Source organism: Trichosurus vulpecula, chromosome 6, assembly GCF_011100635.1.
Source record: "Trichosurus vulpecula isolate mTriVul1 chromosome 6, mTriVul1.pri, whole genome shotgun sequence".
Taxonomy (NCBI): Eukaryota; Metazoa; Chordata; class Mammalia; order Diprotodontia; family Phalangeridae; genus Trichosurus; species Trichosurus vulpecula.
Genome location: NC_050578.1, coordinates 6,669,722 through 6,697,642, shown reverse-complemented (window position 1 = coordinate 6,697,642; position 27,921 = coordinate 6,669,722). Strand labels below are relative to the sequence as shown.

Genomic DNA, 27,921 nt, shown 5'->3' with positions numbered 1-27,921 from the left:
TAGTAAATGCTTAATAAATGTGTTTTGCTTCATTGATTCTTAATGTGGATGTATAGTTTTTATCAATAATAATGGCTGACATTACTTAAAATTTGCAAAGATCTTTATGTATCTAATCTCATTTGATTCTTACAACTTGTGAGTTAAATAACATAGGGATTATTACCAACCTCATTTCAAAGATGGGGGAACTGAGGTTCAGGTTGGGTAATTGACTTGATGGTCATGAGACAAAAATGAGGGTAGTGGATAAAGTTCAAACTCAGGTCCTTCCTGACTCTAAGGCCAGCATTCTTTTCACTATACCATGGCAGCTCCTATTAAGATACATAAATGGCCTTTATCAAGTTATTCTTCCTGCTTATGCTTTCTTTTAGGACAGAATTAGATAATTGTGAGAGTCAGTATGATATAGTAGATAGAAAACTGCCCTCAGAGTTAGCAAGACCTTAATTCAAGACCTGTCTCTGATATAGAATAGGATTTATGACTCTGGGAAAGTTAATTTACCTCTCAGTATCTCAGGCAACTTTCTAACAATCTAAGTTTCAGAATAGGTATTGATTTAAATTAGTAGAGGGAATTTTATCCCTAGGAATTCTGTATAACTGATGAAATTTTAGGAGAGAGAGAGAGAGAGAGAGAGAGAGGAGAAGAGAATTCTATTAATCTGCCTTTAAAAGGAGCAAAAAAATTGACAATCTACTTTCTATTTTCAGAAAAAGTGGTGTGAATTTTTTGTTCTAAGGAATTTGGATAGTTCAGAAACATGGAAGGTGGATATAAATCATGTTTGTGATATAAACAATGACCCATTGTGGAAGAATATGAAACAGAAAATATCCAAGGTACTACCTAAATATGTTGATTTTTTTGCCTTGTGTTTTCAGGATCAAATATTCCCCTCTTTGTTGATTTGTTTACTCTCATTTATTTATATTCATGCATTTTGTTATATCAAATCCTCTAATATTTTCTCCTCCCTATCCAGGGCGTTGTCACTTAAAAAAAAAGAGATAAAAAATCAGTTCAGTAAACCCAACCAGTGCATTGACCATTTCTGTTTGCTTATGTGTATATGCAACATTTTGTACCCATAGTCCCGCACTTCTGCAATGAATCAATGAATGGATTATAGGAGCAAGAAATTAAGGTTCAGTTTCTCATCTCTTCCCTGAAATCAAACTTAATCATTCAAAATCCATAGAAAATTTGTTTTTGGCTGTATAGGTTTACATTTGGACTTGGGAAAGGCCATTGAGAAAGATTATAAAGACCTGTGGAGTACTGTGTCAAATCTGGTAAGAGAGTTTCATGTAGGACCACCACTGCTTCTCTGAATTACAACTCAACTTTTCCTTCAAAGCAAAAGTTCACCAATTACAGGTAATATGCCCCCAAAGTAATTTTAAACAATTGTCTAATGTGGAAAATGTTTTGGAATCAACATATAAACAATAAATATTACAAGCACAGAAAAAATGAAATCAAGTTGGGTGTGATGAGAATAAAAGAATTAGCCTCAATGTTCTCTGCTCCCTTTCTAAGCCCCCTTTCTTTATTTTTTTTCTAAAAATCTGAATATATGGGAGAACTGAGTATTTTGCTATAGGAGCATATTAATCTCTTACTTATTAAGATCATGGAGGAGAAACAATTGGTTAATGACTAGATATTCTGGCAAATGCAATACAAATTTTACAAATTGCATGAGATTTTTGTTGACAGGGTTTTAAAAAAGCCTTTGCAGAGATACTATGTGGAAGCCTGGACAGAGAACCATAAGGACTACTTAGAAACCAAATAGTCCAACTACCTCATTTTCTAGATGAAGAAGTATTGCGAGTCCCCAGCCTTGCAACCAACTCGTGAGAGTCTGTTTTTAGCCCCCCACACCCAGGCCTTTGCCTAGCAAAGGGCCTGATCTCACGGACAATGTATGGGGCAGGAGCCGAAGGATGGTGAATGACTCCGATTTATTCAGGATAGCAGTAAACTTTTATGTCTTTAGTGACGTAGGTACATTCTTTGGTTATGTGGGTGAAAGAACAGGTAAAATCAAAACACCTGGGTACTAGGACTGCCCCAACTCTGCCTACTCTCCTCCTCTTCTCTTCCCGTGCTAACCCGAAGCTCCCAGTGGTCAGGCAGTCCAGGCAAAGAACCGGAAGTTCCATGTGCTCTGGCAAGCCCAGACAGAGAGCTGGAAGTTCCATGTGCTCAAGCAGGTCCGGGCAAAGACCTGGAATTGGTAGAGGAGGCAACAAAGGCGAGACCCCTCCTCCTGGCTCCACCCATATCTCAGAGCCCTGAGTTTATCTCAGCAGGCCCTGGGCGTGGAGGTCCGAGGAGGGCAGGGCTCAGCTCTAACTCGGCTGTAACAAAGAAGCAGAGGACTCAAGGGACTAAGTGACTAGTCCAATCCTGTCCGGCCTTCAAAGCTTTTTGCAACCTGCCCCATTCCTACCATTCCAATCTTCTTACATCTTACTTCCTGCAGACCCTCACCTGCATATCTAGGATCCAATGATACTGGCCTCTTTGCTATTCCTTTCACAAGATACTCTGTCTCCAGACTAGGCATTTCCCTGGCTGTCCCTCATGTCAAGAATACTCTTTCTTCATTTCTGCCTTCTTGCAAGTCCCAGCTATAATCCCATATTCTACAAGAAGCCTTTCCCCTCAATGCTAGTAGAGACTCTTCCTTCTACTGATTGTCTCTAATGCATTCTTAATATATCTTGTACGTACATAGTTTTCATGTTGTCTCCTTCATTACACTGTGAGATCTTTAAGAGTGGGGGTGGGGGGGTGGCTGTATTTTGCCTCTCTTTATATCCCCATTTTCTGGCACAGTACTTGACATGTGGTAGGCTCCTAATCAGGCTTATTGACTGGTTAATGAGAGAATAGCTTAACTAGGGCTGAATATGAAATCTTCTGACTTTGCAAGTAACTGGAAAATGGGGATAATAATAGTACTTATCTCACAGGATTGCTGTGAAGATCGAGTGAAATAACAAAGGTAAAGAACTTTGCAAACTTTAATGTGCTAAATAAATTCTACTTATTATTATGTAGGAGTGTTCTTTTCACCCTACCATACTGGATGTTTGTTCATATCATATTAGTTTGTTCTTCTTCCTCTTATCTCCAAGAAGAGTCTCAGGAAAAGATGCCTAATTTGGCTTTGTTCCAGTGACATCACCAATAGTTAGGGAGTTTGTGGGAGACATCCTGGATCAGGTGCCTTTTCTAAGCAGGTAAGAGGCTGAATGTCACACTTACTAGAGGGGTGTGCCTATAATAGTGACTTGTATAAATACTTTTTCAATTAATGACTGACTTTCCTGTTTCTGTCAGTGAATATGAATGTCTGCTCCCCATGCCTGGAACACTCTCCCTTTCCCACTCTGAGTACTGATCTCCCTGGCTTCCTTTAAATCCCAACTAAAATTCCACCTTGTACAATCATGAAGCCTTCATCAACCCTTCTTAATGCAAGAACTTTTCCTCTTTTAATTATTTCCTATTTATCTTGTATATAGTTTGCTTCATATACATTTGTTTGCATGTTTTTCCCCTTTAGATTGTAAGTTCCTTGAGGGCAAGGACTGTCTTTTGCCTCTTTTGTATCTCAGAGATTATTGCCTGGCACACAGCAGGCACTTAATAAATGTTTATTGAATTGAATTGGATAAGAATGAATGAGATATGAGCATTTCTAGGTGGAAATGCTTGTGGTCTCTGTGCTTATGGTCTTAGAATGACATATGTGTTCGTTCTAAAACACTACACTGCTTAAGAGATCATTGTGTTCAGGGCATACCATTACATGCATTTTATATCTCCTAGTCATGATCCAGTTGTTACTTCCATGGTCAAGTATAAGGAGTTTCATGAACTTGTGCAATGGCATTCTCATAAGCCTCTTAGTGACCATTGTGAGAGGACAAAGTCTTCTACAGATCATGAGCTATGTGGCTTTATTGAAATAAATCAAGCTAAGTTGCCTTTGGTGGGGCATGGGTACAAAGGGTTTATTTCAATCCTAATACAATTGTGATTCTGAAGGTGAAAGATATGCTTTGTGCTAAATTGGGCCCACTCCCCTAGCCAAAAAATTCCAGAGATTCCTGATTGTTTCTAAAAGCAAATACAAACCCCTTTCTTTGGAATTTAAAGCCCTCACAATCTGGCCTCAATGTATCTTTACAACCTTTAACAAATATGACTCCTTATCATACAGCCTACTATTTAGTCAAACTCGCTATCTCTGACTGTTGAAGGGAATTAGGCACCTATTTCAACACAGGACTAAAACCAGAGATGTGGACTTAATCAATGCTACTATGAATATAGAACTCTGGAGGTTCTTATGGTTTTTTGAAGTATGAGGGCAAATGGAAAATTTATTAGGAAAGCGTGACTGGCATGTTTGATGATCTAAAACTTATGGGTTACTAGGCATGGTTGTTGGCACAGGTAAGGTTACAATAATTTAAAAAGCTAATGTTTGCATATAAATAAGGTTTATAAAATGACTTTCATATATTATCTAATTGGATTTTACATGATAAGTAGTGCCCAACTGGGATAGGAAACATTTAATTCAATTTAACAAACTTTAGTTAAGCATCCATGAGCTAGGAGGTGCTTGAAGTGGATAAGGAGTTAGTTGCTTCACTAAGTGCAGACGCTAAACAGACTCTTGGGGTCAGAATGAAGAAATAAATCCCTGCCACTGAGGAATCCATGACAGGAACACTGAACACATATTTCTTCTCATCTTGGCTGGAAAGGATTAGCCCTACCTACAGATAGCTTGTCCTGCTATGAGTCCACCAACACCTCGCTCCAGAAGTCACTAAATGTTTGTTCGAGGAGTGCTGATGTCAGAGAAGCAGGCTTTTGGGGACCTGAAGGCTTAGGGGAACGAGCAGATCCCTTGCTGCCGTAACCTCTACTCACTGTTTCTTGTAGTGGCTGTAGCACTGGTCACACACCCAAGCTGGGTTCTCTTTGCTGCCCTCTACAACCATTTTCTTAGTGGAGCAAGAGCTGCACACCAGCCTGCCACAGCGACGGCAGTGATGACGGTGGTTAAACTAAGAAATAGAGAGGAGGGGAAAGGAAAGGGGAGATGGGTAGATTAATAAATGTTTTTCTCAATAAATTAATAAATGGTTCTATCAATGGAGTCCCCTTCCCTCCCTTCTTTTCTCCAGCTTTTTCATATTATGTACTCAGAGGACATGGTAGTCTTGGTGCTAAAGCCAACACATGCAATCTGACCTCCCTGACCTAGAGGAGCCTCTCTTTCAGCTGAAGGGAGAAACTTCAAAGTTCATTAAAGATTCTGCAATGTTGGGCTGATCATGAAAACTAGTTCTACCTTCTGGTGGGCACAACACAGTGGGAAAGAAGAGATACCCACACATCTTTTTAACAATGGCTTTCAATTAAACAATCAATCAGCACTTATTAAGTGCTACTACTATGTGCCAGGCACTGTGCCAACCAGATCAATAAAACCAATCAAATAACCTATATTTCTCAATAATAATAGTTTATTAAAGCACTTTTACCTATCTATCACCTTGTTTCATCCCTATGGGCAAAGGGTGAGGTAGATAAGTTTTATCATCCCCATTTTTACAGACAAGGAAGTGCTTATTAGTGACACAATTGGGACTAGAACATAGGTTCCTTTGTTTTGAGCTGAAGCTGCCTCTCAGTAAGAGATGAAGCAGGCAGCTGCTTACCATGGTGAAACGTTCACTTCTATACATCATACAGGTGATTTCCATCTCATCTGGTACCCACTCCCGCCTAGCTGGCAGTTTTCCAGGGGGCACAAATTCCAAGGGATCACTCTGTGGGAAGCTTCTCTCCTTTAAGCTTGGAGATCATGCAAAGGAGACTCTGAAAGGTCAGATGAAAAGTGAGAATTAAAGTTAGAGCTTGAATAGAGCTAAGTGGGCCAGGCCATATCAATATGTCATTAGCCTAGAACTTCTAATTTGGCTGTGTCGGTGTATTAGGAGGGCAGAGTTTATAATCTCAAAGAGGATCATAAACATGTCTGAAACGTTCGGAACCGCCGGATATAAGAAACTCTCAAAGTAGAAGGCAGAAGAATCAAAACATATATTTAGGCTCCACAGTAACCAACCCATGAACCAGCAACCCCATTTTGATATATTGATCAAAAGCTTCCAGGCCCAATAAGTACGCCTTGAAAGAGTAACCAGGAGGCTACAGAGAAGCATGATTGCGTAAAGCAAAATCATGCTTCCCCCTCTATGGTGAAAAGATTACCCACTGGCCTGAAGTCTTTGTTCAGCTTCCTCCCGTAGGTCAGCTCTGCTACTGGCAGCTCCTGCTTCAGCTGTGGCTGTGACTGTGGCTGTGGCAGCCTCTGGCTCCAACGGGAGCTGCTTTTAACCATCCAGCTTCTGCGGGGGTATAAGGTACGCCGGGGAAAGCACAGGTTCTTTCAATCTGCTTAAGCAAGGTGAAGGGGTTGACCGGGAAAGCACAGGTTCTTTCCATCAGCTTAAGCAAGGGAAGCAAGGTGAAGGGGCCGACAAGCTTACTCCAGTCCAACATACAAACAGCATTCAGTTCAGGGGAAAAAGCCAAACTAGTCAAGGGCACTTGTTGACTAAGTGCTAAGGAGCCCATTTTTGGTTGCCAATACAGTCGGGTATCTTTTTTTTGAGACAAATATCATGTATTATATGCTAAGAAATGTCATAGTCATTGCTTTCTGGCATGCAAGCAACTTTTTTGGTCACATTCAGAGCAAAGTTTTCTGGGTACTACAGAGGAAAGATAATCTAAGATTCTTAAGACCAGCTCAAAGACGAAAAGCTGGAACTCTACTAAGTACACTGTACCTCTGAATATTGTAACCTTGCTAAGTCCCAATGTGGTAAGGTTTTTGAGTGCTGCTTGACAAAAGCCAGGCCACAAAAGAGAGATCTGAGGTCAGAAGAGCACGGCAGAGGTTCCTGTTTCTGTTTTCCACAATATACATGTACAATTAGAATGACTCAGGAGTACTCTGACTGGAGGTCTAGGAAATCAAGTTAGGCTTGGAATTTCCTCTGGGCTACCATCTCTATGATACTCAGCTCTTGATACAGTTGAGAAATCATCTTTGGACAGGGCTTGATTGGAAAATTTAACTCCTTCAGAGTTTTGAGGCATGAAAGATAGTTCATAAGGGGTTTTCTCTTATAAAGGGGATTAAATCCTGTTACGTGGATTTGTAAACCAGATTAGGCAAAGGGCTGCGATTAGAGACACTGTTTTTATTCCTGGAAGGCTTTATATTAGTGGCCAGGCAAAAGCTTGAGAAGAGACCACCAGCTTACTTTTAAGGAATAGGAGTTTAGGATATTTTCCTGATCTTGTCTGTTATCTTTATAGAAAAGAAAATGATCATTCTTGTTTCACAAATGAGAAACCTGAGATATAAACAACAAATTGTACCAGGTCTGAAAGTCAGTGAGTGACAGAGTCAAGAATTTAGAATTCCTGGTTATAATGGTATCAGAACATTAGAGTAAGTAATCTGCTCAAAGTCACATGGTTACCAAGTGGTAGAGCCAGGTCCAGATAACAGGAATTCACATTTACAAAAGAGTCCTTTACAAATTTCAAAATGTTTTTGGAGACCATCATTTGTTCCATAGTTACTGGCTATGTAAAGCATGTTTATTTATCTTCACTTTTTACAGATGAAAAACTGAGGCTTAGAGGGCTTAAGTGATTTACCCGAGGCCACGTGCTGAGTAAGAATTGGGACTAGATAATAACAGCAGCTCATATTTATGTTGCTTCTTGAGGTTTACAAAGTACTTTCTCCATAAAAATCCTATGAGGCAATAGAGGATTATCCCTATACCTCAGATGAGGAAACTGATGCTTGGAGAGATGTTACAGTCCTACAGCTAGGAAGCATCAGAACTGGCGCTAAAACAAAAATCTTTTGATTCTCAATCTAATGTTCAGATGTCTGTATATGAAGAGAACTAGTATAGAAACAGAGATGCAATGTTGTGATGAAAACACCTTGGGGCTCTCCACAAGCGTCTGTTGCCTTTATCAGCCACATACCCTGAGATATTTATTGAGTACTTGAGCAGTGGTATGAAACACAAACAGAAATGGATCCCTGTGGCTGCGTATTGACTTAGAAAACCACAAACTGACATTTATATTTTACTATATTTTGCTTATTTTGCTGAACACACGCCCATTACATTTTAATCTGCTTGCACTAAGTGTGATACCTCTACACTTGAGGATGCTGTTTTGGGGACCACAGGGGTTATGAAGAAGGATAAAATATGGCCCCTCTCCTTAAGGTGTTGATGATGTAGTTGAGAAGTTGCTGGACCAAGCATAAACACACTTAAAAAGGTGACAATGTAAGGACACATTTAAGGGCTAAATGAATGTTATAGGAACCTAAAGGAAAGAGAACTGTGGCCCAGGAAGGATAGTTAAAAATCTAATGAAGAAAGAACTGATAAATAGAAGTATGCATAGAATAATTATATATATATATATATATATATATATATATATATATATATATATATATATATATATATATATATATATATGTCTAACAGTACCCATCTCTAGGGTGGGGGGGGAGAGGGAAGAAAAAAAAGAAACTTACATGATAATTTTTTTGTATATTTGAAATTAATAGCAAGTTGTGCATAACAGATTTGCAGTTTCATATGCAATCATCTATTTTTTTTACTGTAGTTATGGAAATGCTTCTTTTATCCCATACATTAAAAATAAATAAATAGAACCATAAAAAAGAAAAAAAATAAAATGCTTGCATTAATCTTAATATTTATGGCCATTAAAAAAATCTAATGGAGGAGGACTGGATTTTAAGACCAACCTTGAAAAACAGGTCGGATTCAGGAATATACAATAGGTGGAGGGGCAAAAGGCATTCTAGACAGGGGTAATTAAAAACCCAGCGACTAGAACAGAGGGTTTTTGCAGAGAATGGTGGGATTTAAGTTTGGAAAGGTAGAAGCAATGGACTGAAAGAATTTTAGAGATCATAGCCTAACCTCTTAGTTTTACAGATAAAGAAATTAAGTGATTGCAGCCAGAATATAGAAGGCCTTAAACTGCTAACAAAGTTTAGAGTTGAACCAAAAGGCTGTGGAAAATCTTGGAAGATTTTTAAATAAGTAAGTGACATGGGAATGACATAACAATGACATTTAAATAATATCTGAGGAAACTCATCAGATAATCTCTTCTATGTAGACCCCAGGAAGGTGGCTGTTTATGGAGGCTCCCACCCTTCTGGATTCCTGGTAATGGAATGTGTTGGTAATCAAAATGGACTCTTAGCACTCATTTCAACCAAGCACCCTTGAAGAATTTGGCCTTTGTTTTCTTTGAGTAATTCAGTGTATTTCATCGAGTCTTACTAGGTGCTAAGCCCCAGGCTGAAACCCCTATTAGGTGTAAAACCTATGTGGGTGTGGATTGGTAACTAAGGTGGGGCACAAGGTGGGGCTAACTAAGGGGAGGCTCTAACTCTAGAGCCAATCATAGGAGCCTAAGTTCTGGTCATTCAGGTGATGTTTGATGGCATCTGAAATGCTTTAAGAAGAGAAGACAGAGCTATTTGTGCAGGGCTGTCACTCTTGATGGTGCGCTGATGTGTGATGTGAAGACTCCATGCGAAGACTCTGGGCAACTGTAGCTAAGAGCTCTCCAGCTTGTAACCAAGATGCTGGGACTTTGTTAAACTCTGGTAACTATGTATTGGAATTTGAATCAGACAAGGTCTGTCTGTTGATGTTTGTACTTTGTTTGTATTTTGCTATGAAGTTCAGGGTGCTGGCTTTTTCCCCTGAACTAAGTGAGTGATATTTGTATGCTGGATTAAAATAAGCTTGTTAACCCCTTAACCTTGCTTTCCTTACTAAAGCCGATCAAAAGAACCTGGGCTTTTGCAGCATACTGGCAGCATGCTTGTTGTTGGGCTTGTGTTGGTCTTTCATCCCCACAACAGCTGCTAGCTGGATTGTTGAAACATGGATGGAGAAGAGTTCAGCTTCCTCTGCAAAGACATCTTTTTACCTTAGTTCAATAAATTAGGGAAACAGATGAAGATGAATTTAGTAATGTAATGGAGTGATTCCAGAAGTGATAGAACTTAAGGAATGACTGTTCATATGCCAGAAGCAGACATGTCATTTCAGACACACTGGTACTCCAGCATGCTCTTGTAACCAGGGGCCCCAAATCCAGGGTTTTTCTTGCACAATAATTACCCTCCTATGACCTTCAGAAACTCAGGGAAACAAAGGGGAGGGGAATTAGAAGTACAACACAGCTATATTGGTCCTCTGCCGTCCCAAGACCAGAGTGTGCTATTGACAATCACCTACCTGATTGCTTTTCTTTCAATGAATATGGGAAATCGAGTGCTTTCCCTGCAGATCTGGAAAGTAGCGCGTCAATGTCCTCCATAGTAAAGCCAGTTTCTTGCCCAGTCAGCAGGTTGTATAGGGTTTGCACAGCCACAGTAGCCCAGTCCACTTTCATGTTCATCAGCAGCTGCTCCAACATGAATAAGGGACTGGAAGACAGGTTGAAGTAGCTGGCCTGGTATGGCTCAGGCAAAGTCAGCAGAACCTGTATGAGAGTTTCATCACAGGAAGGACGGTAATATGGGAACTTTAGGGTGATACTGAAGGCCTGTGGAATGCAAACTAACCCATGAGAACAAACAATTTGTTTCTCTTGGGAGAAGAAAGCCCCAATTCTAAACTAGACAAACGGAGGCATTAGGATGCATAAAGTCATACAGAAAGCTATGGCCTCTGAGATGGAAACAAGGCAGTCTTTTTAGGCCTCTTCCAAGTCTGATGCATAACACTTGGAGGTCTGTATTTGTCTGAATCACCACGTATTCCATAATTATGACTTTCAGCACGCAGGGGAAACTATTATACATACAAAATGTCATTTTTTTTTGGTTTTAATTGCATTGTGATGTCTACATTTGCATCACAGAAACTGCCTGCCAAAGTCTGAAATTCCTTCATCCAAGGCAATCAGGTAGTTTTTCTCAGTGGCCAGAGGCATCTAGAGAGGTAAGGCAGGTCTAGATGGAGTGGCCTAGTGAGGGCCACAGGCAGTGAAGGGAGGGTTTACAAAGAACATGAGTGTGCCAGGGCAGGGAAGACAATCCCGGGGTAAGTACCTGGGAGCAGAGGGCTTGATGCCTAAATGGTAGGATATCGCAAAGACTATTTATGAGTTCTGGATAGGGCTGGCCCTGCTGGAAGTGCTCCCTTCACAGGGCTGCAGTTTTTCCTATGTGTATAAACTTTATACAATGCTCTACTTACCTTGGACCCCACGTATAGAGCTTGGATCTCATAGTGTCGAGTAGCTGTCAGTTCCCTGTAGAAGTGAGTGGTGAGGTAGCTGGCTAAAAAGTGAGAGGCAGCCAGGCTGGGATGCTCATCAAGGGAACGTTCTGTGATATCAAGGCGCACGATGGCATCAGAGATTTCCTGAAGGAGCTATAAGGAAGATGGGTAGAAGAGGAAGGTGAACCCTGGGGCCAACCACAACTATCTAGGTCAAGTCCTCCCAGGGACCTGAATGCTGAGCCCAGCTGTCCAGCTGTACCTTATAGATATAGAAAAAGCTAGCTGGGCAACAGCCTCTCAATGTGTCTATGTAACATGTTCTTAATTTCCACACGAAGCAATGATCTCTGACTGCTGATGCACTACAGCTGCAACCCCTCTTACCCCCAGTCTTTGGTCTGGGCTTGTGATTCCCTGCCCATGCCAATAGTGGTGGTGGTGGTGGGGTTAAACTCCTGGTGTGGAAATTCCCTTCACTGAGGCAGATCAACAGCTCAGCTGTAACTTCTGATGATCTGAGAGTTGCCAGGTAGCACTGAGAGTGAAGTGATTTGCGCATGTTTGTTCAGCCAGAATGTATCTTAGGAAAGACTTGAACCCAGATCTCTTTTGACTCAGCCATCTGTCCAGTGTGCCTTAGCAGAGTTCGTTTTTTTCTTTTTTAAAATTAATTAATTAATTTTTATTTTTAGTTTACAACATTCAGTTCCTCAAGTTTTTGAGTTTCAAATTTTCTTCCCCTCTCTCTCCTCCCTATTCCCACCAAAGACAGCATGAAGTCCAATACAGGCTCTACCTATACCTTCACATTAAATATATTTTCACAATAGTCAAGTTACAAAGAAGAACTACAACCAGTGGAACAAACCACGAGAAAGAAGAAATAAAACAGAAACAAAAAGAAAACAAAAACGAGAGCAAACAGTTGGCTTCAATCTGCATTCAGACTCAGTAAATCTTTATCTGGACGTGAATCACTTTTTCCACCATGAGTCTTTTTCTTTTTTGGAAGGGGGAAGGCAAGGCAATTGGGGTTAAGTGACTTGCCCAAGGAAACACAGCTAGTGTGTCAAGTGCCTGAGGCTGGATTTGAACTCAGGTCCTCCTGACTCCGGGGCCAGTGTTCTACTCATTGTGCCACCTAGCTGCCCCTCCATCATGAGGCTTTTGGAGCTGTCTTAGAACCTTGCATTGCTGAGAAGAGCCAAGTCTATCAAAGTTAGTCATCACAGATACCGTGTGTCTGTAATTATGTATGATGTTCTTCTGGTTCTGCTACCCTCACACAGAATCAGATCATATAGGTCTTTCCAGGTTTTTATGAAGTCTGTCTGCTCCTCATTTCTGACAGCACAATAGTATTCAATTACATTCATATACCACAATTTGTTTAGCCATTCACCAATTAATGGGCATCCCCTTGCCACCACAAAAAGTTGCTATAAACATTTTTGAACATATGGGTCCTTTTCCCACTTGTATGATTTCTTTCGGATACAGCCCTAGAAGTGGTATTGCTGGGTCAAAGGGTTTGCACATTTTTATAGCCTTTTGGGCAAAGTCTCAAATTGCTCTTCAAAATGGTTGGATCAGTTCACAACTCCACCAATAATGTATTAGTGTTCCAATTTTTCCACATCCTCTCCAGCATTTATGATTTTCCTGTTTTGTCATGTTAGCTAATCTGACAAGTGAGATGTGGTACCTAAGAGTTGTTTTGATTTGCATTTCTCTAATCAATAGTAATCTAGAGCATTTTTTTCATATGACTACAGATATCTTTAATTTCTTCCTCTGAAAACTGCCTGTTCATATCCTTTGACCATTTATCAACTAGAGAATGACTTGTATTCTTAAAATTAAACTTGGCTATCTGTATATTTTAGAAATGAGGCCTTTATCAGAAACACTGGTTGTAAAAATTCTTTCCTAATTTTCTGCTTTCCTCCTAATCTTGGTTGCATTGGCTTTGTTTGTATAAAAACTTTTCAATTTAATGTAATCAAAATTATTCATTTTGTATTTCATAATCCTCTCTATCTCTTGTTTGGTTCTAAATTCTTCCTTTCTATATAAATCTGACAGGTAAATGATTTTTTGCTCTCCTAGATGGCTTATAGTATCAGCCTTTATATCAAAATTGTGAACCCATTTGGACTTTATTTTGGTATATGGTGTGAGATATTGGTCTATGCCCAGTTTCTGCCACACTATTTTCCAGCTGTCCTAGCAATTTTTGTCAAATAGTTTTTATCCCAGAAGCTGGAATCTGGGTTTATCAAACAGTAGATTCCTATAGTCACTGATACTGTGTCTTGTATACCTAACCTATTCCACTGACCCACCACTCTATTTCTTAGCCAGTACCAAGTAGTTTTAATGACTACTGCTTTATAATACAGTTTAAGATCTGGTATAGCTAGGCCACCTTCCTTAGCATTTCTTTTCATTAATTCTGTTGATATTCTGGGACCTTTTGTTTTTCCAGATGAATTTGGTTATTATTTTTCCTACCTCTATAAAATAATTTTTGGTAGTTTAATTGGTATGGAACTAAACAAGTGTAATATTAATCAAGTTGGGACTTTTTTTTTTTACTGTTTTAGAATGCTAAATTAATTAAGTGTCTTTGATTTAGCCTTACTAGGTGCAAAGCCCCAGGCGCAAACCCCTAACTACTAGGTGCTAAGCCTATGTGGGCGTGAAGCCCTCAGGGTCCTAAGGGGAGTTGCTAAGACTAGAGTCAATAGCACTCGCCTAAGTGCTAGTCACTCAGATGATGTCTGATGATGTCCAAAGACTATATAAAAAGAAAGAACAGAGCTATTTGCTTGAGGCTCTCACTCCTAGAGGGGTGTTGGCAGGAACTCTGTCGCAGCCACTCTAAGAGCCTCCCGGCTTGTCAACCCACATGTTGATAGTTTCTTGGTAAGTATGAATTGTATTTGGTGTGTTTATAATGTTTGTTTGGAACTTGTTTGCATTGGCTCTGAAGTTCAGGGTGCTGGCTTTTTCCCCTGAACTAAGTGAATATTTCTATGTTGGACTGAAATAAGATTGTTAACCCCCTAGCATTACTTTCCTTAGTAAAGCAGCTCAAAAGAACCTGTGCTGGCAGCGTTCTTGTTGTTGGGCTTGTGTTGGTCTTTCACTCCCACAACAGCTGCTAGCTGAATTGTTGTAACAACAAGTAAATTAATTTAGGTAAAACTGTCATGGCCCAACCATGAGAAACTGATGTTTTTCCAATGATTTAGATCTGACTTTATTTGTGTGAAAAGTGTTTTGTAATTGCGTTCATATAGTTCCTGGGTTCTCCCAAATGTTTTATAGTGTCTACAGTAATTTTAAATGGAATTTTTCTTTCTGTCTCTTGCTGTTGGGTTCTTAGTGGAGTTTAAAGTGAGACTTGATGTCAGATTTGGCTTACTCTTTTTCAACCAAATGGGGATGAATTTACCTGGAGGGCTTTTTCATGATCTCCACTCTCTAGAAGGCAGAGGAGATGTTTTTGGTTCAAGTTGATTAAATGTTCTCTTGGAATAGGACAGAGGCAGCCCCACTCCTCCACAGCTCATATTCCTGGTGTGAAAAGAGGAAATGAAACACATGTGCTTTTAATCCAGTAAAGCTTTCTCACACACCTAACTCTTGCCTGGATTTTCCACCATGCACTTGGCCTGGGTCTAGGGCAGCTCTAAGAAGATTTAGTGAGTGGTAAAGGGGCAGTTACTATAGGACTAAAGCTGGAGAAATCAGGATTGGAGTTGTATGAGGCTAGCATGGTGGTGCCTGTCTGTTTTCCCCGTAGCTGGTGGACTGCTTGAGCTCAGGAGTTTTGAGCTGCAGTCAGGATAAAGACAATTGGGTGCCTGCACTATATCTGGCACTAATATGATGAGCCATAGGGAACAGGAGGCCACCAGGCTGCTGAAGGATAGGCAATTCCAGCTCAGGTTGGGAAAAAAAAGCAGGTTAAAGCTTTTGTACTACACAGCATGGTGACCACTGTATTTCCATCCTGAGCAAGACAGGGAGACCCCATATCCAAAAATAAAAAAAACCCAATGAAATAAAAAAAAGAATTCATTAAAAAACAAAATATAAGGAATTGGATTCATATTCATATCATACTTTCCCATTTATTTAAAATCTCACTTTATCCTTGCAACTTTTATAGGACAGGAGGTACTATCAGTATCTCACAGAAGCAGAAACAGAGGCGAACAAAAGCTGAGACTTGGCCATAGCCTTATAGGCAGTGATAAAGCTAGGTTTAGAACTCAAACTTCCTGGTGCCTTTCCCAATACTCTCTCTAATCACGAGAACAGTGGCACTCAGTGCAAAATTTGTCTCCAGCTAGTACACTAGTTGGCTTCCCAGAAAGATGAGAGAAAAGAAGGGGCTCTTTATTTGTGAGCAGCTAAGTGACGCAGTGGATAGAGTGCTGGGCCTGACGTCTGAAAGATTCACTCATCTAACTGAGTTCAAATCTGGCCTCACACACTTCCTAACTATGGGACCCTGGCCAAGTCACTTACCCCTGTTTGCCTCAGCTCCTCAGCTGTAAAACCCAATGGAAAAGGTGGTGGCAAATCATAATAGTATCTTTGCTAAGAAAACCCCAAAGTAGATCTTGAACAGTCAGACTTACTAAAACAACTGAATAACAAGGAACACCTACTACAGCTTGAGAGTACCCTCAGGCTATTGCTTGGAGGAAAAGTCACCTGGTTACAGGCCAAACCAAGCAGATATATGGGAAAAATGCCAGTTAGAGTTGTGAGACAACCTCTGACCCTCCCTTGCCATCTGAGCTCATTTAGACTCTATGAGCCTTAGTTTCCTCATTTGCAAAATCGGGATCACAGCCCCTCCTCACAGGGCTGCCCTGAGGCCAAAAGGAGACCATGCAATTTACAAACCCTGAAATTCACAGTCTAGCTACTCTCATTAGCCATGATATCTTCTAAAGACGTGGATAAGATCAAGGCCGGGGAAGGAAGGCCCTTCAGTCAGACTCGCTCTCCCCTTATTTATCGTTGGAGAAGTTCACTGATTCTTACCTCACCTCTCCTCCAAGGGCAAACTGACAAAGCTCAAATAAAGGAGTAAAATGAATGGGTCACTGGGTCCTGGGTCCTCACTATTACTAGGGGTTTTTTTGGTAGTTGGTAGATGGATTAGAGCTAATGATCAAGGAGATCTTTTGCTTCACCTGAGAGCTCCCCAGACCAAGGAAGGTGGAGACCTACACTACTCAAACCTACTGAGGAGGGACAGCTTTCTGAGGTTGGGAAGAGAGAGGGGATAGTTTGGGAAGACTGAACCTTTGCCTCTAGAATCAGGTCCATGACCACTGGTGGGTTGTCAGCACAACAACTCTTCAATGTCTGCCAGTCAGAGCACATCGAAGTGGAATGCAAATCCAGAATCTAAGGGAAGATAAGGAAAAACACTAAAAAACACATGGCAGGTTTTTGATCCATAAGTAAGTCCCTTGACTCTTCTGGAAATGAGCTATCAAGAGATCCAGAAACATTTGCCAGCAAAAAGGAGGAAGAATCAGATAACAAACATTGAAAAGTAAAACCTTTGAAAGATCTGAGAGGACAGTAGATTCAGACTCCTATCTTCTCACCTTCCCTATTTTGGAAGAGGAAAAAGAAAGTAGAAGCTTGGGCATAGGGAGAACGGAGGAGAAAAAAGAGGGTGTAATCACTGGTTGTGAGAACTCCTAGAGGCCATGGCTCCATCTGAGAATTATTATTATTTACAAGCCCCTTAGTTTGAGGGTTGAATTTAGGTCCTCACTGGCAAGAAACTGGAGAGGAGGGAGAAAAGCCTTTGTGAGCTGACATCTTGAGTTCTCCAAGCAGAACTCTGGACTCCATTTTCATTCCAATTAAGGACTTTCCTAAGGGCCCTGTAATCCCATAGATGGGATAAAACACCATAATAAACCTTTTTTTACATGTTATTTATATGCATTCTTTAAAAATCAGCTTTCAGGTTCTTCTCAATCTTGAATATAACATATATCCAAGAGCCACATTTTCTTAAAAATGTCATAATCCTTTCAAACTAGATTTTGAAATTAAGCTAAAACAATTTTAATAAGCATATAATCTTCTCTGCACATAATATAAATGGAACCTAAATGTTCTCTATGTTTGTTTGATGCATACTTAAGAATGAAATTGTAGTTATAAGTCATCCTTGTATAAATAAAACAAACACAAAGTATGAAGAGCTTAACAGATAGCAGAGGCAAATCTGCCCAAAAGTCCTTACCATCCTCACTTAAATAGTCAACTCATAGATAGGCTAAACAGTCTATTACCTTTTTGATTGATGATGGTTTTACCTTCTGGTAAACTTGTAGCTCCTTCAGCTTTTTACGCAGCTCTGATAGTAATCTTTCTGGGACAGCTGGTTCAGAAATGCAAAAGGCCAAAATTTCTAGGCAAGGTTCCAGGGGCCACCTTTCCACAGACCAAAGGGCCATTTGGCTTCTCAGAATTGCATCCTTTACAGAAAACAGGTACTGCTGGCCATCTTTATCTAGGAGGAAAACAGGAATCCCTGCAGTCAGCGAGCAGAGTGCTGAAGAAAGTTAACTCTCTACTCATTCTCAGAGGGCATGATCTTGAGGCCCTTTACCATCCTAGCAGCCAACCTCTGAACACCTGCCACATGATCAGTGTGCATTCTGAAGCATGGCACATTGAACGGAATCTACTCAAGATATGATCCAACCAAAGCAGAGGCCAGAAGGATGATTACACTGAGCTTCTGACCCTGTGCCCTTGTTAATGAAGGCTAAATCTACACTAACATTCTTGGCTGCCCAATCATCCTGATGACTCCTAGTGAACCTGCAGTTCACCACAATCTTCAGATCTTTTCCAGATGGACCATTTCTCCCCTCATCTTATGCTTATGAAATAAACCTGACTTTTTTGAATTCAAGTATGAAACTACAATTATCTCTACTACATACCACCCTTTCAGATTCAGCCACATGCTCTGGCCCGGGGTGGAGAATCTGCAACCTCAAGGCCACATGTAGCCTTCTAGATCCTTGGATGTGGCCTTTTGAGTGAGTCCAAGTTTTACAGAACAAATCCTTTTATTAAGGGGATTTGTTCTGGGAGTTTGGATTCAGGCAAAGGGCTGCACTTGAGGGCCTAGACGGCCACATGTGGCCTTGAGACCGCGGTTCCCCACCTCTGCTCTGGCCAGTCAAGATCTTTTTGGATTTTGCTCTTTCATCCCACATATTAGCCATTCCTTCCAGTTTTGTGTCGTCCGCAAATTTGATATAAAAAACTATCTGTGGCCTCTGATTGGAAGGGATAGAAGGTGGAGTAAACAGATCCCTAAACCTTCATTTAAAAAGAGGTCCCAGCCCAGTTCATCAGCTCTGCACTCTCTGGACTAGACTCCACCAAGTCCCTTTGTCAGGTAGGTTCCCCCTCCCACCCACTCCTGCTTTTCAGCATCATTTTGTGTGATGTCTTCATTGTTAAACTGTAGGCTATGTGGGGACAGAGAATATTTTCGAAAATATATATGTGTGTATGTGCACTTAATAAATAAATGTTTATTGACTGACTGATAAAAATGTTAAACAGTATAGGACCAACCACAGATTTCTGGGTTCCTCCACTGGAGACCTCTCCTTACTAGATGACATCAAAACATTAATACCTACTGTTTTAACCTGGCCATTCAATCAGTTCAGAATTTATCAATTCATATTATGACCTAAGCCACATCCCTCCATCTCAGCCACAAGAACAGTATGAGAGAGTTTATCAAATGCTTTGCTAAGATCTTGAGAAGTTAGAATAATCAAATGAATTTAGCGAGAGGAAGTTTGTAAGAGAGATAAATGTAGATATAGCGCAGCGGCGGCGGCAGTACGAGCGAGCGAGCCAGCGAGCAGCAGCACGGCCAAGATGTGTGACTTCACGGAGGTTCAGACTGCAGAGTTCAAGGAGGCCTTCCAGTTGTTTGACCAAACAGGGGATGGAAAGATCTTATACAGCCAGTGTGGGGACGTGATGCGAGCCCTGGGCCAGAATCCTACCAATGCTGAGGTGCTCAAGGTCTTAGGGAATCCCAAGAGTGATGAGATGAATGTGATGGTGCTGGACTTTGAACACTTTCTGCCAATGCTGCAGACCGTAGCAAAGAATAAGGACTAGGGCACATATGAAGACTATGTAGAAGGGCTTCGGGTGTTTGATAAGGAAGGGAACGGCACAGTCATGGGGGCTGAAATACGACACGTCCTCATCACCCTGGGTGAGAAGATGACAGAGGAAGAAGTGGAAGTGTTGGTGGCAGGGCATGAAGACAGCAACGGTTGTATCAACTATGAAGAGCTAGTCCGGATGGTGCTGAATGGCTGAGACCAACTCCTCTTTCCACAAAGAACCCCCTAACTTTCTCAGTGTGAAAATCATCCTCTTGCCCCTGAAGCAACTAACTACATTTTCAGGGTTACCAACATCCTTACTTCCAACCCCCACCATAAAATATGTCCTCTTTGGCCTATTTGCTCTCTGCTTTCACCAAATAAAACTTGCTAACTGCTCCTAAAAAAAAGAGAGATAAATGTAATATCTACACTGTTTCAAATATCAACTCTGCAGATAAAGGATAGCAATTAAAAATACCCATTAAAAAAAGGCCTGGGTATTTTAGTGGCCTGCAAAGTCAATGAGGTAACAGGATGATGAATCAGATGAAATAGCTTAAAGTTATGTCTTAGACTGCATTAGAAGAAGGCCACAGTCGGGTTGCATTTTGCTGTTACTGGAGGAAATTGTGAGTATTTTGTTCAGTTCTGAGCATCACATTATGGAAGGACAGCGACAAGATGGACAGCATCCAGATGACAGTGATCAGGCTGTAGAGGAGAGAGGACCATGAAACCATGACATACAATGATCAACTGTAGGAACTGAAGATGTTTAGCTTGAGGAGAAGACATAGGGGGACTAATAGCTGTCCTTCAACTATCTGAAGAGTTGTCATTCAGCAGAAGGCAAAAATTAAATGAGCTAATATTTGTAAAAAGTTCCTGGCACACAATAGGTTCTATATAAAAGCTTATTATCTTCCCCTTTTTCCTAGACTTCTTCTTCTTGTCCCCAAAGGGCAAAAACAGGAACAAGGGACAGAAGGAAAAAAGTGATAAGTGGGAGGTGACATTTGCCTCAAACCTGGGCTGTCCAAAAGTGGAATGGGCTGCCCTTGACTAGAGTTCTTCATGCAAAGGCTAAGAATGACTGCTTGCTGGGGACAGTGTAAAATGAATAATGCCTGTGTGGGTAAGCACAGGTCAGGTTAGATGGTCGCTGCTATCTCTGTCAGTGCTGGACTTCTGTGAGTCTTAGGCCTCTGTCCTAAACGCCCAACCTGCCACTCCTTTCTAATTCCCAGCTTTGTTTTTTCCCTACTTGAGTTCTTGTTCCTTCTTTTCTACCTGCAATCTCTAGGAGGTAGAGACAGGTGTGGCTTACCTGGAAGCTCTAGTGTCTGGACGATCTGCTCTCGCTCCTGGCAGAAGGTGGCTTGGTTAAACACACAGTCCTCTGTCAGGCTTGGGAAGCACATCTGAAGGAGCTAACACTGTACCAAGGGTGACTACCTGTTTTTTCTTCTGCATTGTCTATGGAAAGCAAATGAGAGTCAGGTGGAAGAGCCAGCCTAATGACAAACTCCTAATGCATCAATCCCAGAGAGAAATGAGGAAAAACAACTGAACACATTTAGTTTGTCCTGCTGGCACAAAAGGGTAGTTGAGAAGTTTGCCAGTTTGCTGAAGAACAACTGGAAAGCTTCTAATGACATCAGAGTTCAGGAGAACATAGTCAAGCTTTTGACCTGGAAGCAGATGAAGGGGAGGGAATGTGGTGAGGTTAGGTGCTTCTAGAAATTAAATTTTCAATCCTATATCCTTGTTACATTTACTTTTTGATTTTCTCTCCTCCAGGGGAGATAAGGCTATCCATTATTTCCTCTTTCTTTGCTGTGAGACTCAACTGCTGGTAGCTATAAAAACCCTCCCCGTGCAGCCCACAATGACAACAATTCTGGCTTTGTGCCTACAGCCCAGCAATGACAGGCAACAGTAAACTTGGAAACCTTGTGCATTCCTCTGAATTGTGGCCACTAGTTACTATGGTACTGCCATCAGCAGTAATCCTGAGGGGTTTGTTGGGCTTGAATATGCTGGTATGTCTCATTTATTCTGTATTCCTACCATCACACCTCGCACGCTTCTAGGGATGTAACAGATGCTCAAAAAATGACTGACAGATACAAGGCTATTGTTGCTAAAAACTGCTGTAGCCTAGACAGAGCTCACACAATTTTACTTCCCCTTTACAAAATAAAATACCAGTAGCCTAGGAGGGTGGCTGGTGGGGAGAAGTATCTATTTAATGTGATAGTAATAGTGCTAAAATGAACAATTCTCAACAAAACAAAGTGAAATAAAAACCAAATGGTATTTTAACCAAAAGGCCAGAAATGATTCGGTAGACAAGAAGGAATGGTTTTGCTTCTAGGGAGCAGCTGTTCACTTCACAACTCATTTCCATTCCCCTGACTCTGTATCTCTGAGGGTGAACAACTTATTTTGAGGAGTCAGGGTTCTACTAACATGTGGAACATATTGATGAAATGGGTTTGGCTGGATTAGAGCTTAGTTTAGTTGTCTTCTATCCTCAAGCTCCCTAGTCCTTCATTAGTTCACCTTGGAGCATCATTCCCTCTCAATTTCCTTTCCTTCCAACCTTCTAGTTCAAAGCCTTTTCATTAACAGAAATCTAATAAAATTTAAGGCAATGTCTGACCACTATCTTTTCTCTTGGAAAAAAACCATTTCTTTCACAAAATCTTTTCTAAATTAGAGAGGATTTTACAAAGGTGATTAAGAACTCTACTTGTTTAGAATCACATAAATGAATGTGTTTATTTAGACTTCAGGTTTTTCAAGGCCATTCATAACTATACAATTAGTTTGGACTACAGAGATTAAGAAGTGGTAAGAAGAGGACTGAGGGGCAATTCTTTTTCCCTCCTGCTTTCAGAGAATCCCATTTTTCTCCCTATAGAACAGAGGAGAGGAAATTTATCTCACTCGAAGCCAAAGGGACAAAGTACGAAGCATCCTCACCTTGGCTCTTGAGGCTGCTGTGCAGATGTTGCTCAGCTGTTTCCAGAAGTTGCTTGCAAGTTTTCCATAGTTGGCACCAGGTGCAGGCTAGGTCAAATGCAGCCTTAGCTGGGGGGGGGGGGCGGCTGAGATCTTCCAGAATGTCCCTCAAGGGAGCAGTGGGTTCCATTTGCGTGCTGCTTATCCAGAAGTCCTCCTGAAGGATGGGGATGGGGTCCCTAAAGATGCTAAGCAGTTTGTCAGTTACATCAGAAATAGAGTAAAATATCATACCTAGAAAAGGAGCAGTAAAATAAAAAATATAGGACATAGAAATGAGCATCATTAATCAGTTACCATTTGGTAAGCACCTACTATGAGCGAGGCACCTTGATAAGGATACAAAGACAAAAAAGGAACAGTTCTTGTCTTTAAATAGCTTACATTCTAATGCAGAGAAACAACATGTACAAATATAAGAAACATACAGATATTAAGTATAAGGTAGTTTTCTTCTTTGGGGGAAAGGCACTAACAGTTGGGGAGGGGGAGATGAGGAAGGTAGGAGACTGTGCTTGAGATGAACCTGGAAAGGAGCTGGGGATTCTAAAAGGCAGAGGTGAGAAGGGAGAGCACTCCAGACATGAGGACATACTCCCATCATAACAAAACCCAGCTATAAAAAGGCAGGGAGACAACTGTAGAAATATTGTGTGGGAGGAACAACAAGGAGGACATTGCGTGAAAGAGAGAACTGTGGACTAAGGCTGCTAAGGTATGTTAAACAGAAAAAGGATATCCTCACCTGCTGCAGCAGCACTGTCAATGGCCTGCAGGGCTGATCAACCACTGCTGGTTTGTCGAACAGTGGTACTGCCTCCATCTAAGATCGTGTTTTCAATCTTGTGCTCTACTTGGGCCAACTCTTGGATCACTTCTTGGTAGCGCTCCATAAACATGAGCTCACCATAGCTGGGAGAGGACTTTAGGTCAAACATGAACACCACCTGTCACAGGGGAACAAGAGGATGGATTATTTCTATGGCTGCACTGAGGAAATTCATAAATTTGTATGGAATTCAGATCAATTATCATGACAATCTTCTGACAGATCAGGTCCTTGAGGTCTGGGCAGCCATGGATTTAAGAGCCGATCAGAGAGTGTTGATGCAACTCAGCATCATGGAGGACTCAGAAGAAATAGGCTTGAGTCCTGTCTGATCCTGACCACCTGTATGACACTAACTTTGGGACCATAGACAAGTCATTTAAGTTTGAATGAGCTTCAGTTTATTTATCTGCAAAATGGAGATAAAACTATTTCTACTAATTCACATTGGTGCCTTTTTATTAAGAAAAATGCTTTGTAAACTATAAAGCGTGACACAAAAGGGAGCTGTTATGATTGGCATACAAAGGGAAGGAAGGGCAGCTGAAACATATTCAATGGGAAAGGGACTTCCAGTGGCTCGTGGGGAGGCTATCTGGATTAGGATTTTTGTTAATGTCATTAGAGATGGGATACAAAAACAAGAATATAAAGGAGCATAAAGAGATGGCTCCTATAATCTGGGATTTTTCCCAATGGTATTACTATTAGATGGATAGCTGGCAATGCTTTATAGCCCTTGAACAACTAAACTGCTGTCTAAACTGAAGGAAGTAAAATGCTCACCCACATGCTAAAGATAAGAAGACAACATTTCATGTCACTATAGAAGCTACAACTCAGCCTGTTTAAACAAGAGGTTGACTTTGGAAAATAAGTAGACAAAAGTAAAAAGATCAATTCTGACTATATCATTTTAGTTGTCATGGCACACTGGACAGAGGACCAACCTCATAGTCAGTCACAGTGGAAGTAAGTTCAGCTTCTAAGTAGTTTTTGTAACAAAAATGCTAAAAAGAACCTTGAAACTGTAGCAGCCAGAAAACTCAATTTCCTTTCAAAATAGATAGATGGCAGCCCAGAACAGCAATTTAGAGTATAAGCTCATTTACAGTAGTATCACCCTAAAAACCAACAAAGTAGGGGAAAACAGGAGTCTGCCAAGAACTTGGTATAAGAGCCAACTAAATCCCATTATTCTGTGAGCCATCTGGTCAGAAAAACTGAAGGACAAAAACAAACTCAAATTGGAACAGATCCCTTAACCTTCCTGTCATGATTTATTCACAGTGATAAGAGAACTACCACATTTGTATACTAGGTGGTATATTTGTATTTGTATCTGTATATTAGGTGGTGACCTAATGTGCTAGGTGTGGGACTTAGGAAAATAAAGTCAGCAACAGTGGCTGGACCTGTCTTTGTACCTACAGTAGTACTTGGCAGATAGTGCACTCTTGATAATTGCTTACTAATAAATAATTTTGATTTTTGCCTCGTACCAGAACAGGAGAAGGGAATGCACAAGACAAGCTTTGCACAGATGATTTTCTACAGAACACATCTTAAAAGTAATGCAAATGACAGAGAATGTAAAGATATTTCTTGATTTTAAAAAAGTATTTGATTTGGTGGAAAAAAATTCATCCTTAAAAGCTCTCTGAAAACAAGTTATCTTCCATATAGGTTAAACTTATACAGAACTCCACAAACATGACTCCAGAGCTCACTTTGCTCTATGACTCTCTGAATACTGACACGAAGAGGGATAAAAATCAGGGAGATATAAGATACCCTCTGGTTTTCACCAGTGTCATAGTAGAATGTCTTATGCTGAGTGTAAGCTGGATTCCAAATGAATGCTAAGGTTCTCCAAAGTGCTATCTAAACAATCCTCCTCCTCCTCTGACTCCATACTCAGTAAATGATGTTTTCATCTTAGTTTGTTTTTTCAAACTGGCTCTCCTACTAAGTAATAGATGTGCCCTTTGGCTGACACAGTAATCTCGCATTTGTACATTTCTTCATAGTTCTCATAGCGTTTTCAATAGCGCCAAAGATAAGTGATCTGTGTCAGCCTTTGCATCATAGAACCTAGTACTGAGAAGGACCTGAGGGAATCATTTAGTCCAGGGGTCAGAATACTCTCTAGCCAACAGCCTCTGAGCCAAATGGTTTATACATTTTTAAATAAAATTTTATTATATTTAAATTATTTTTACATTTTAAAATAAAGTTTTATTTTAATAAATGTAAAAAAAATTAATGTAAAAAAATATTCTTAACTCTGGACCTTACAATAAACAGGTGTTGTCCCTGGGCAGTAGTTTCCTGACTCCTGATGTTGTCTCATTTTAGGCTCAGAAAAATAGAGTTGACCCATGTTGTAGTAGTAATAAGTAGTAGAAGCTAGATTTAAATCTGTTTCCTCTGACTCCAAATCCTGTGAACCTTCCATCATATCCTTTGTGCCCTGAAAACCTCAGTGTTTGCATGCAATTTGACATCACAAAAAACTGCATAGTATTTGACATACGCCCCTTGTTGCATACTCTGTGTGCTGTGGCCTAGGAGGCTGCCTGCCTTACATAGTTCTGGCCAAGCTCTGGCCTTCCCATGTATGTGACCATATGATCCTCCAGATGATTCATGGGTTAGGCAGGGTAAAAGCCATGTCACCTCTGTAGAAAGGAGGCACTAAAATACTTTTCAAAGATCACAAGAGCAAACTGAGATATTCTCATTCTTGGGCCAGTGCTCCATCACACGCCTACAGAGATACTCTGGTCAGTTGAAAATCATAGTCCTCTTTGCTTCAAAAACAAATAAAACAAAATTGATATTTTGGCAAATCAGGTTTTTTGTAAACTGAATCCATTTTGGGGGGTCTGATCACTGCTTGAAATAGTTTGAGAAGGCTGCAAAGCCTGTAATTTAAACTGTGGCATGCCAACTTTCAAAGGAGCAGTCACTTTTTGAGTGCTGGACTGAAACAGCCATTCAGGCCTTTTGTTTGCCCAAAGAAACAGCCGAGATCAAAGCTGTTGCCACTGGGTGGTGGGGGCAGTAAGTTTCTCTCTCTCACCTGATGTGCTTCCACAGATTTCTCTGGGAGAATACAAGATGCAAGAAGTGACTTGGGCTGAGACAGTATCATAGGGATAAGTAGGTTTTGCAGTTGGGGTTGTAGCTGGACCTCTAGCTCACTGCACCCAGACATGGTACTCAGACTTCCCTATATAAGGAACACAGTATAGGGGGAAAATAAGGGGAGCACATGACTTGCATTGCAAAGTCTTCCAATCACTTTCATCAGAGTACCCCATGGAGAAACCTGGAGATAGCACCTGACCTCTCCTCTGGAGGAAGGACTATTACCACATCTAGATTCATTTAGCAAGTGACAGGCACTGAGAAACCTCTGTTTATCTTGACTAAAGGTGAGCAGGCCTGACAGGGAAGCCTGAAAGAGGAGCTAGAGGCTTTCCCTCCAACTCTGCCTGGAACATGGTAAACATCATCTCATTATTCTCAAGCCAATACTCACACGGAGTCAGGCTGTGGGACCCCAGTTCTTTCATCACAATGAAGAAATACTCTCTCCCAGGACAAAGGTGGGGAACAGGACCCACCCGATCAATACTTGAGGTGCTCATGCTTAGTTCACTACTTGCACTTTCTAGTAATAGGCTGGAGACTCTGCCCCAGCCATGTAAAGGTATTAGAAAGAAGAGAAAAAAATCTACCATCAATTTCTTGTAACATAGGAAATGTCAAGTCCTCTTATTAATAGGAACTTGTGAAGTCTGAGAGTGGAGTGTATCCATACAGCAGGCAACTGCTGCCACATATACACACATACATAAAAAGCGAGCATGAATAAGGAGCAAGACACTGTGTGTAGGAGAGGTTTGTGCTTGAGGAGAAATTTGGGATAAATTGAGGAAAATGTGAAGATGAACATACTCTTGGTCTCAGCTTCTGTGAGAGAATGTTGAAAAAAAATGAACAAGGTCAAGGAGGATGAATGAGGATAAAATTATAAGGACTTGAAGAGAGACTCAGGAGAAGGGAAATGCGAAGGAAGTTGCAAGACTGAGTAAGAAAGGCAGATGGAACAAACGAAATAATAAAACAAATTGGTAGAGTGGATTGGTTGGTGGGATAAGTTGGCAAAATGGGGAACTGGTGTAATGGAAAAGGGAAGAGTGTGGGGCTATGGAATAGTTGATACTAAAGAAAGGAAGGTTATTAAGAAGTAATAAAACACTATGAAGTCAAGTCCTTGGGGGTACAGTATAAATACCCCAAAGTAGTAAAGAACCCCACAAGTCTAAAAATTCACAAGTGGTATGGGGAATGGAAGAAAATTCTGCAGTGACTTGCACTAATTGCACAAATGTTTGCATTT

At 40.8% G+C, this 27,921-nt stretch overlaps 1 protein-coding gene and 1 pseudogene across 1 annotated transcript in view; one reads left to right on the top strand and one right to left on the bottom strand.

Annotated features, from left to right (window-relative positions):
• Positions 1–4,967: 4,967 nt before the first annotated feature.
• LOC118853297 (zinc finger FYVE domain-containing protein 26-like) overlaps positions 4,968–27,921 on the bottom strand; it is a 62,235-nt gene continuing 39,281 nt past the window's right edge. The window contains 15 exon segments of the mRNA XM_036763317.1: positions 4,968–5,108; positions 5,766–5,836; positions 10,452–10,698; positions 11,418–11,594; positions 14,905–15,014; positions 15,017–15,026; positions 16,776–16,880; positions 17,813–18,009; positions 20,982–21,086; positions 21,089–21,130; positions 21,229–21,345; positions 22,643–22,915; positions 23,427–23,628; positions 26,596–26,745; positions 27,143–27,265. Of these exon segments, the coding sequence (XP_036619212.1) occupies positions 4,968–5,108; positions 5,766–5,836; positions 10,452–10,698; positions 11,418–11,594; positions 14,905–15,014; positions 15,017–15,026; positions 16,776–16,880; positions 17,813–18,009; positions 20,982–21,086; positions 21,089–21,130; positions 21,229–21,345; positions 22,643–22,915; positions 23,427–23,628; positions 26,596–26,745; positions 27,143–27,265 (2,070 nt within the window).
• LOC118853712 lies at positions 19,404–20,061 on the top strand (annotated as a pseudogene).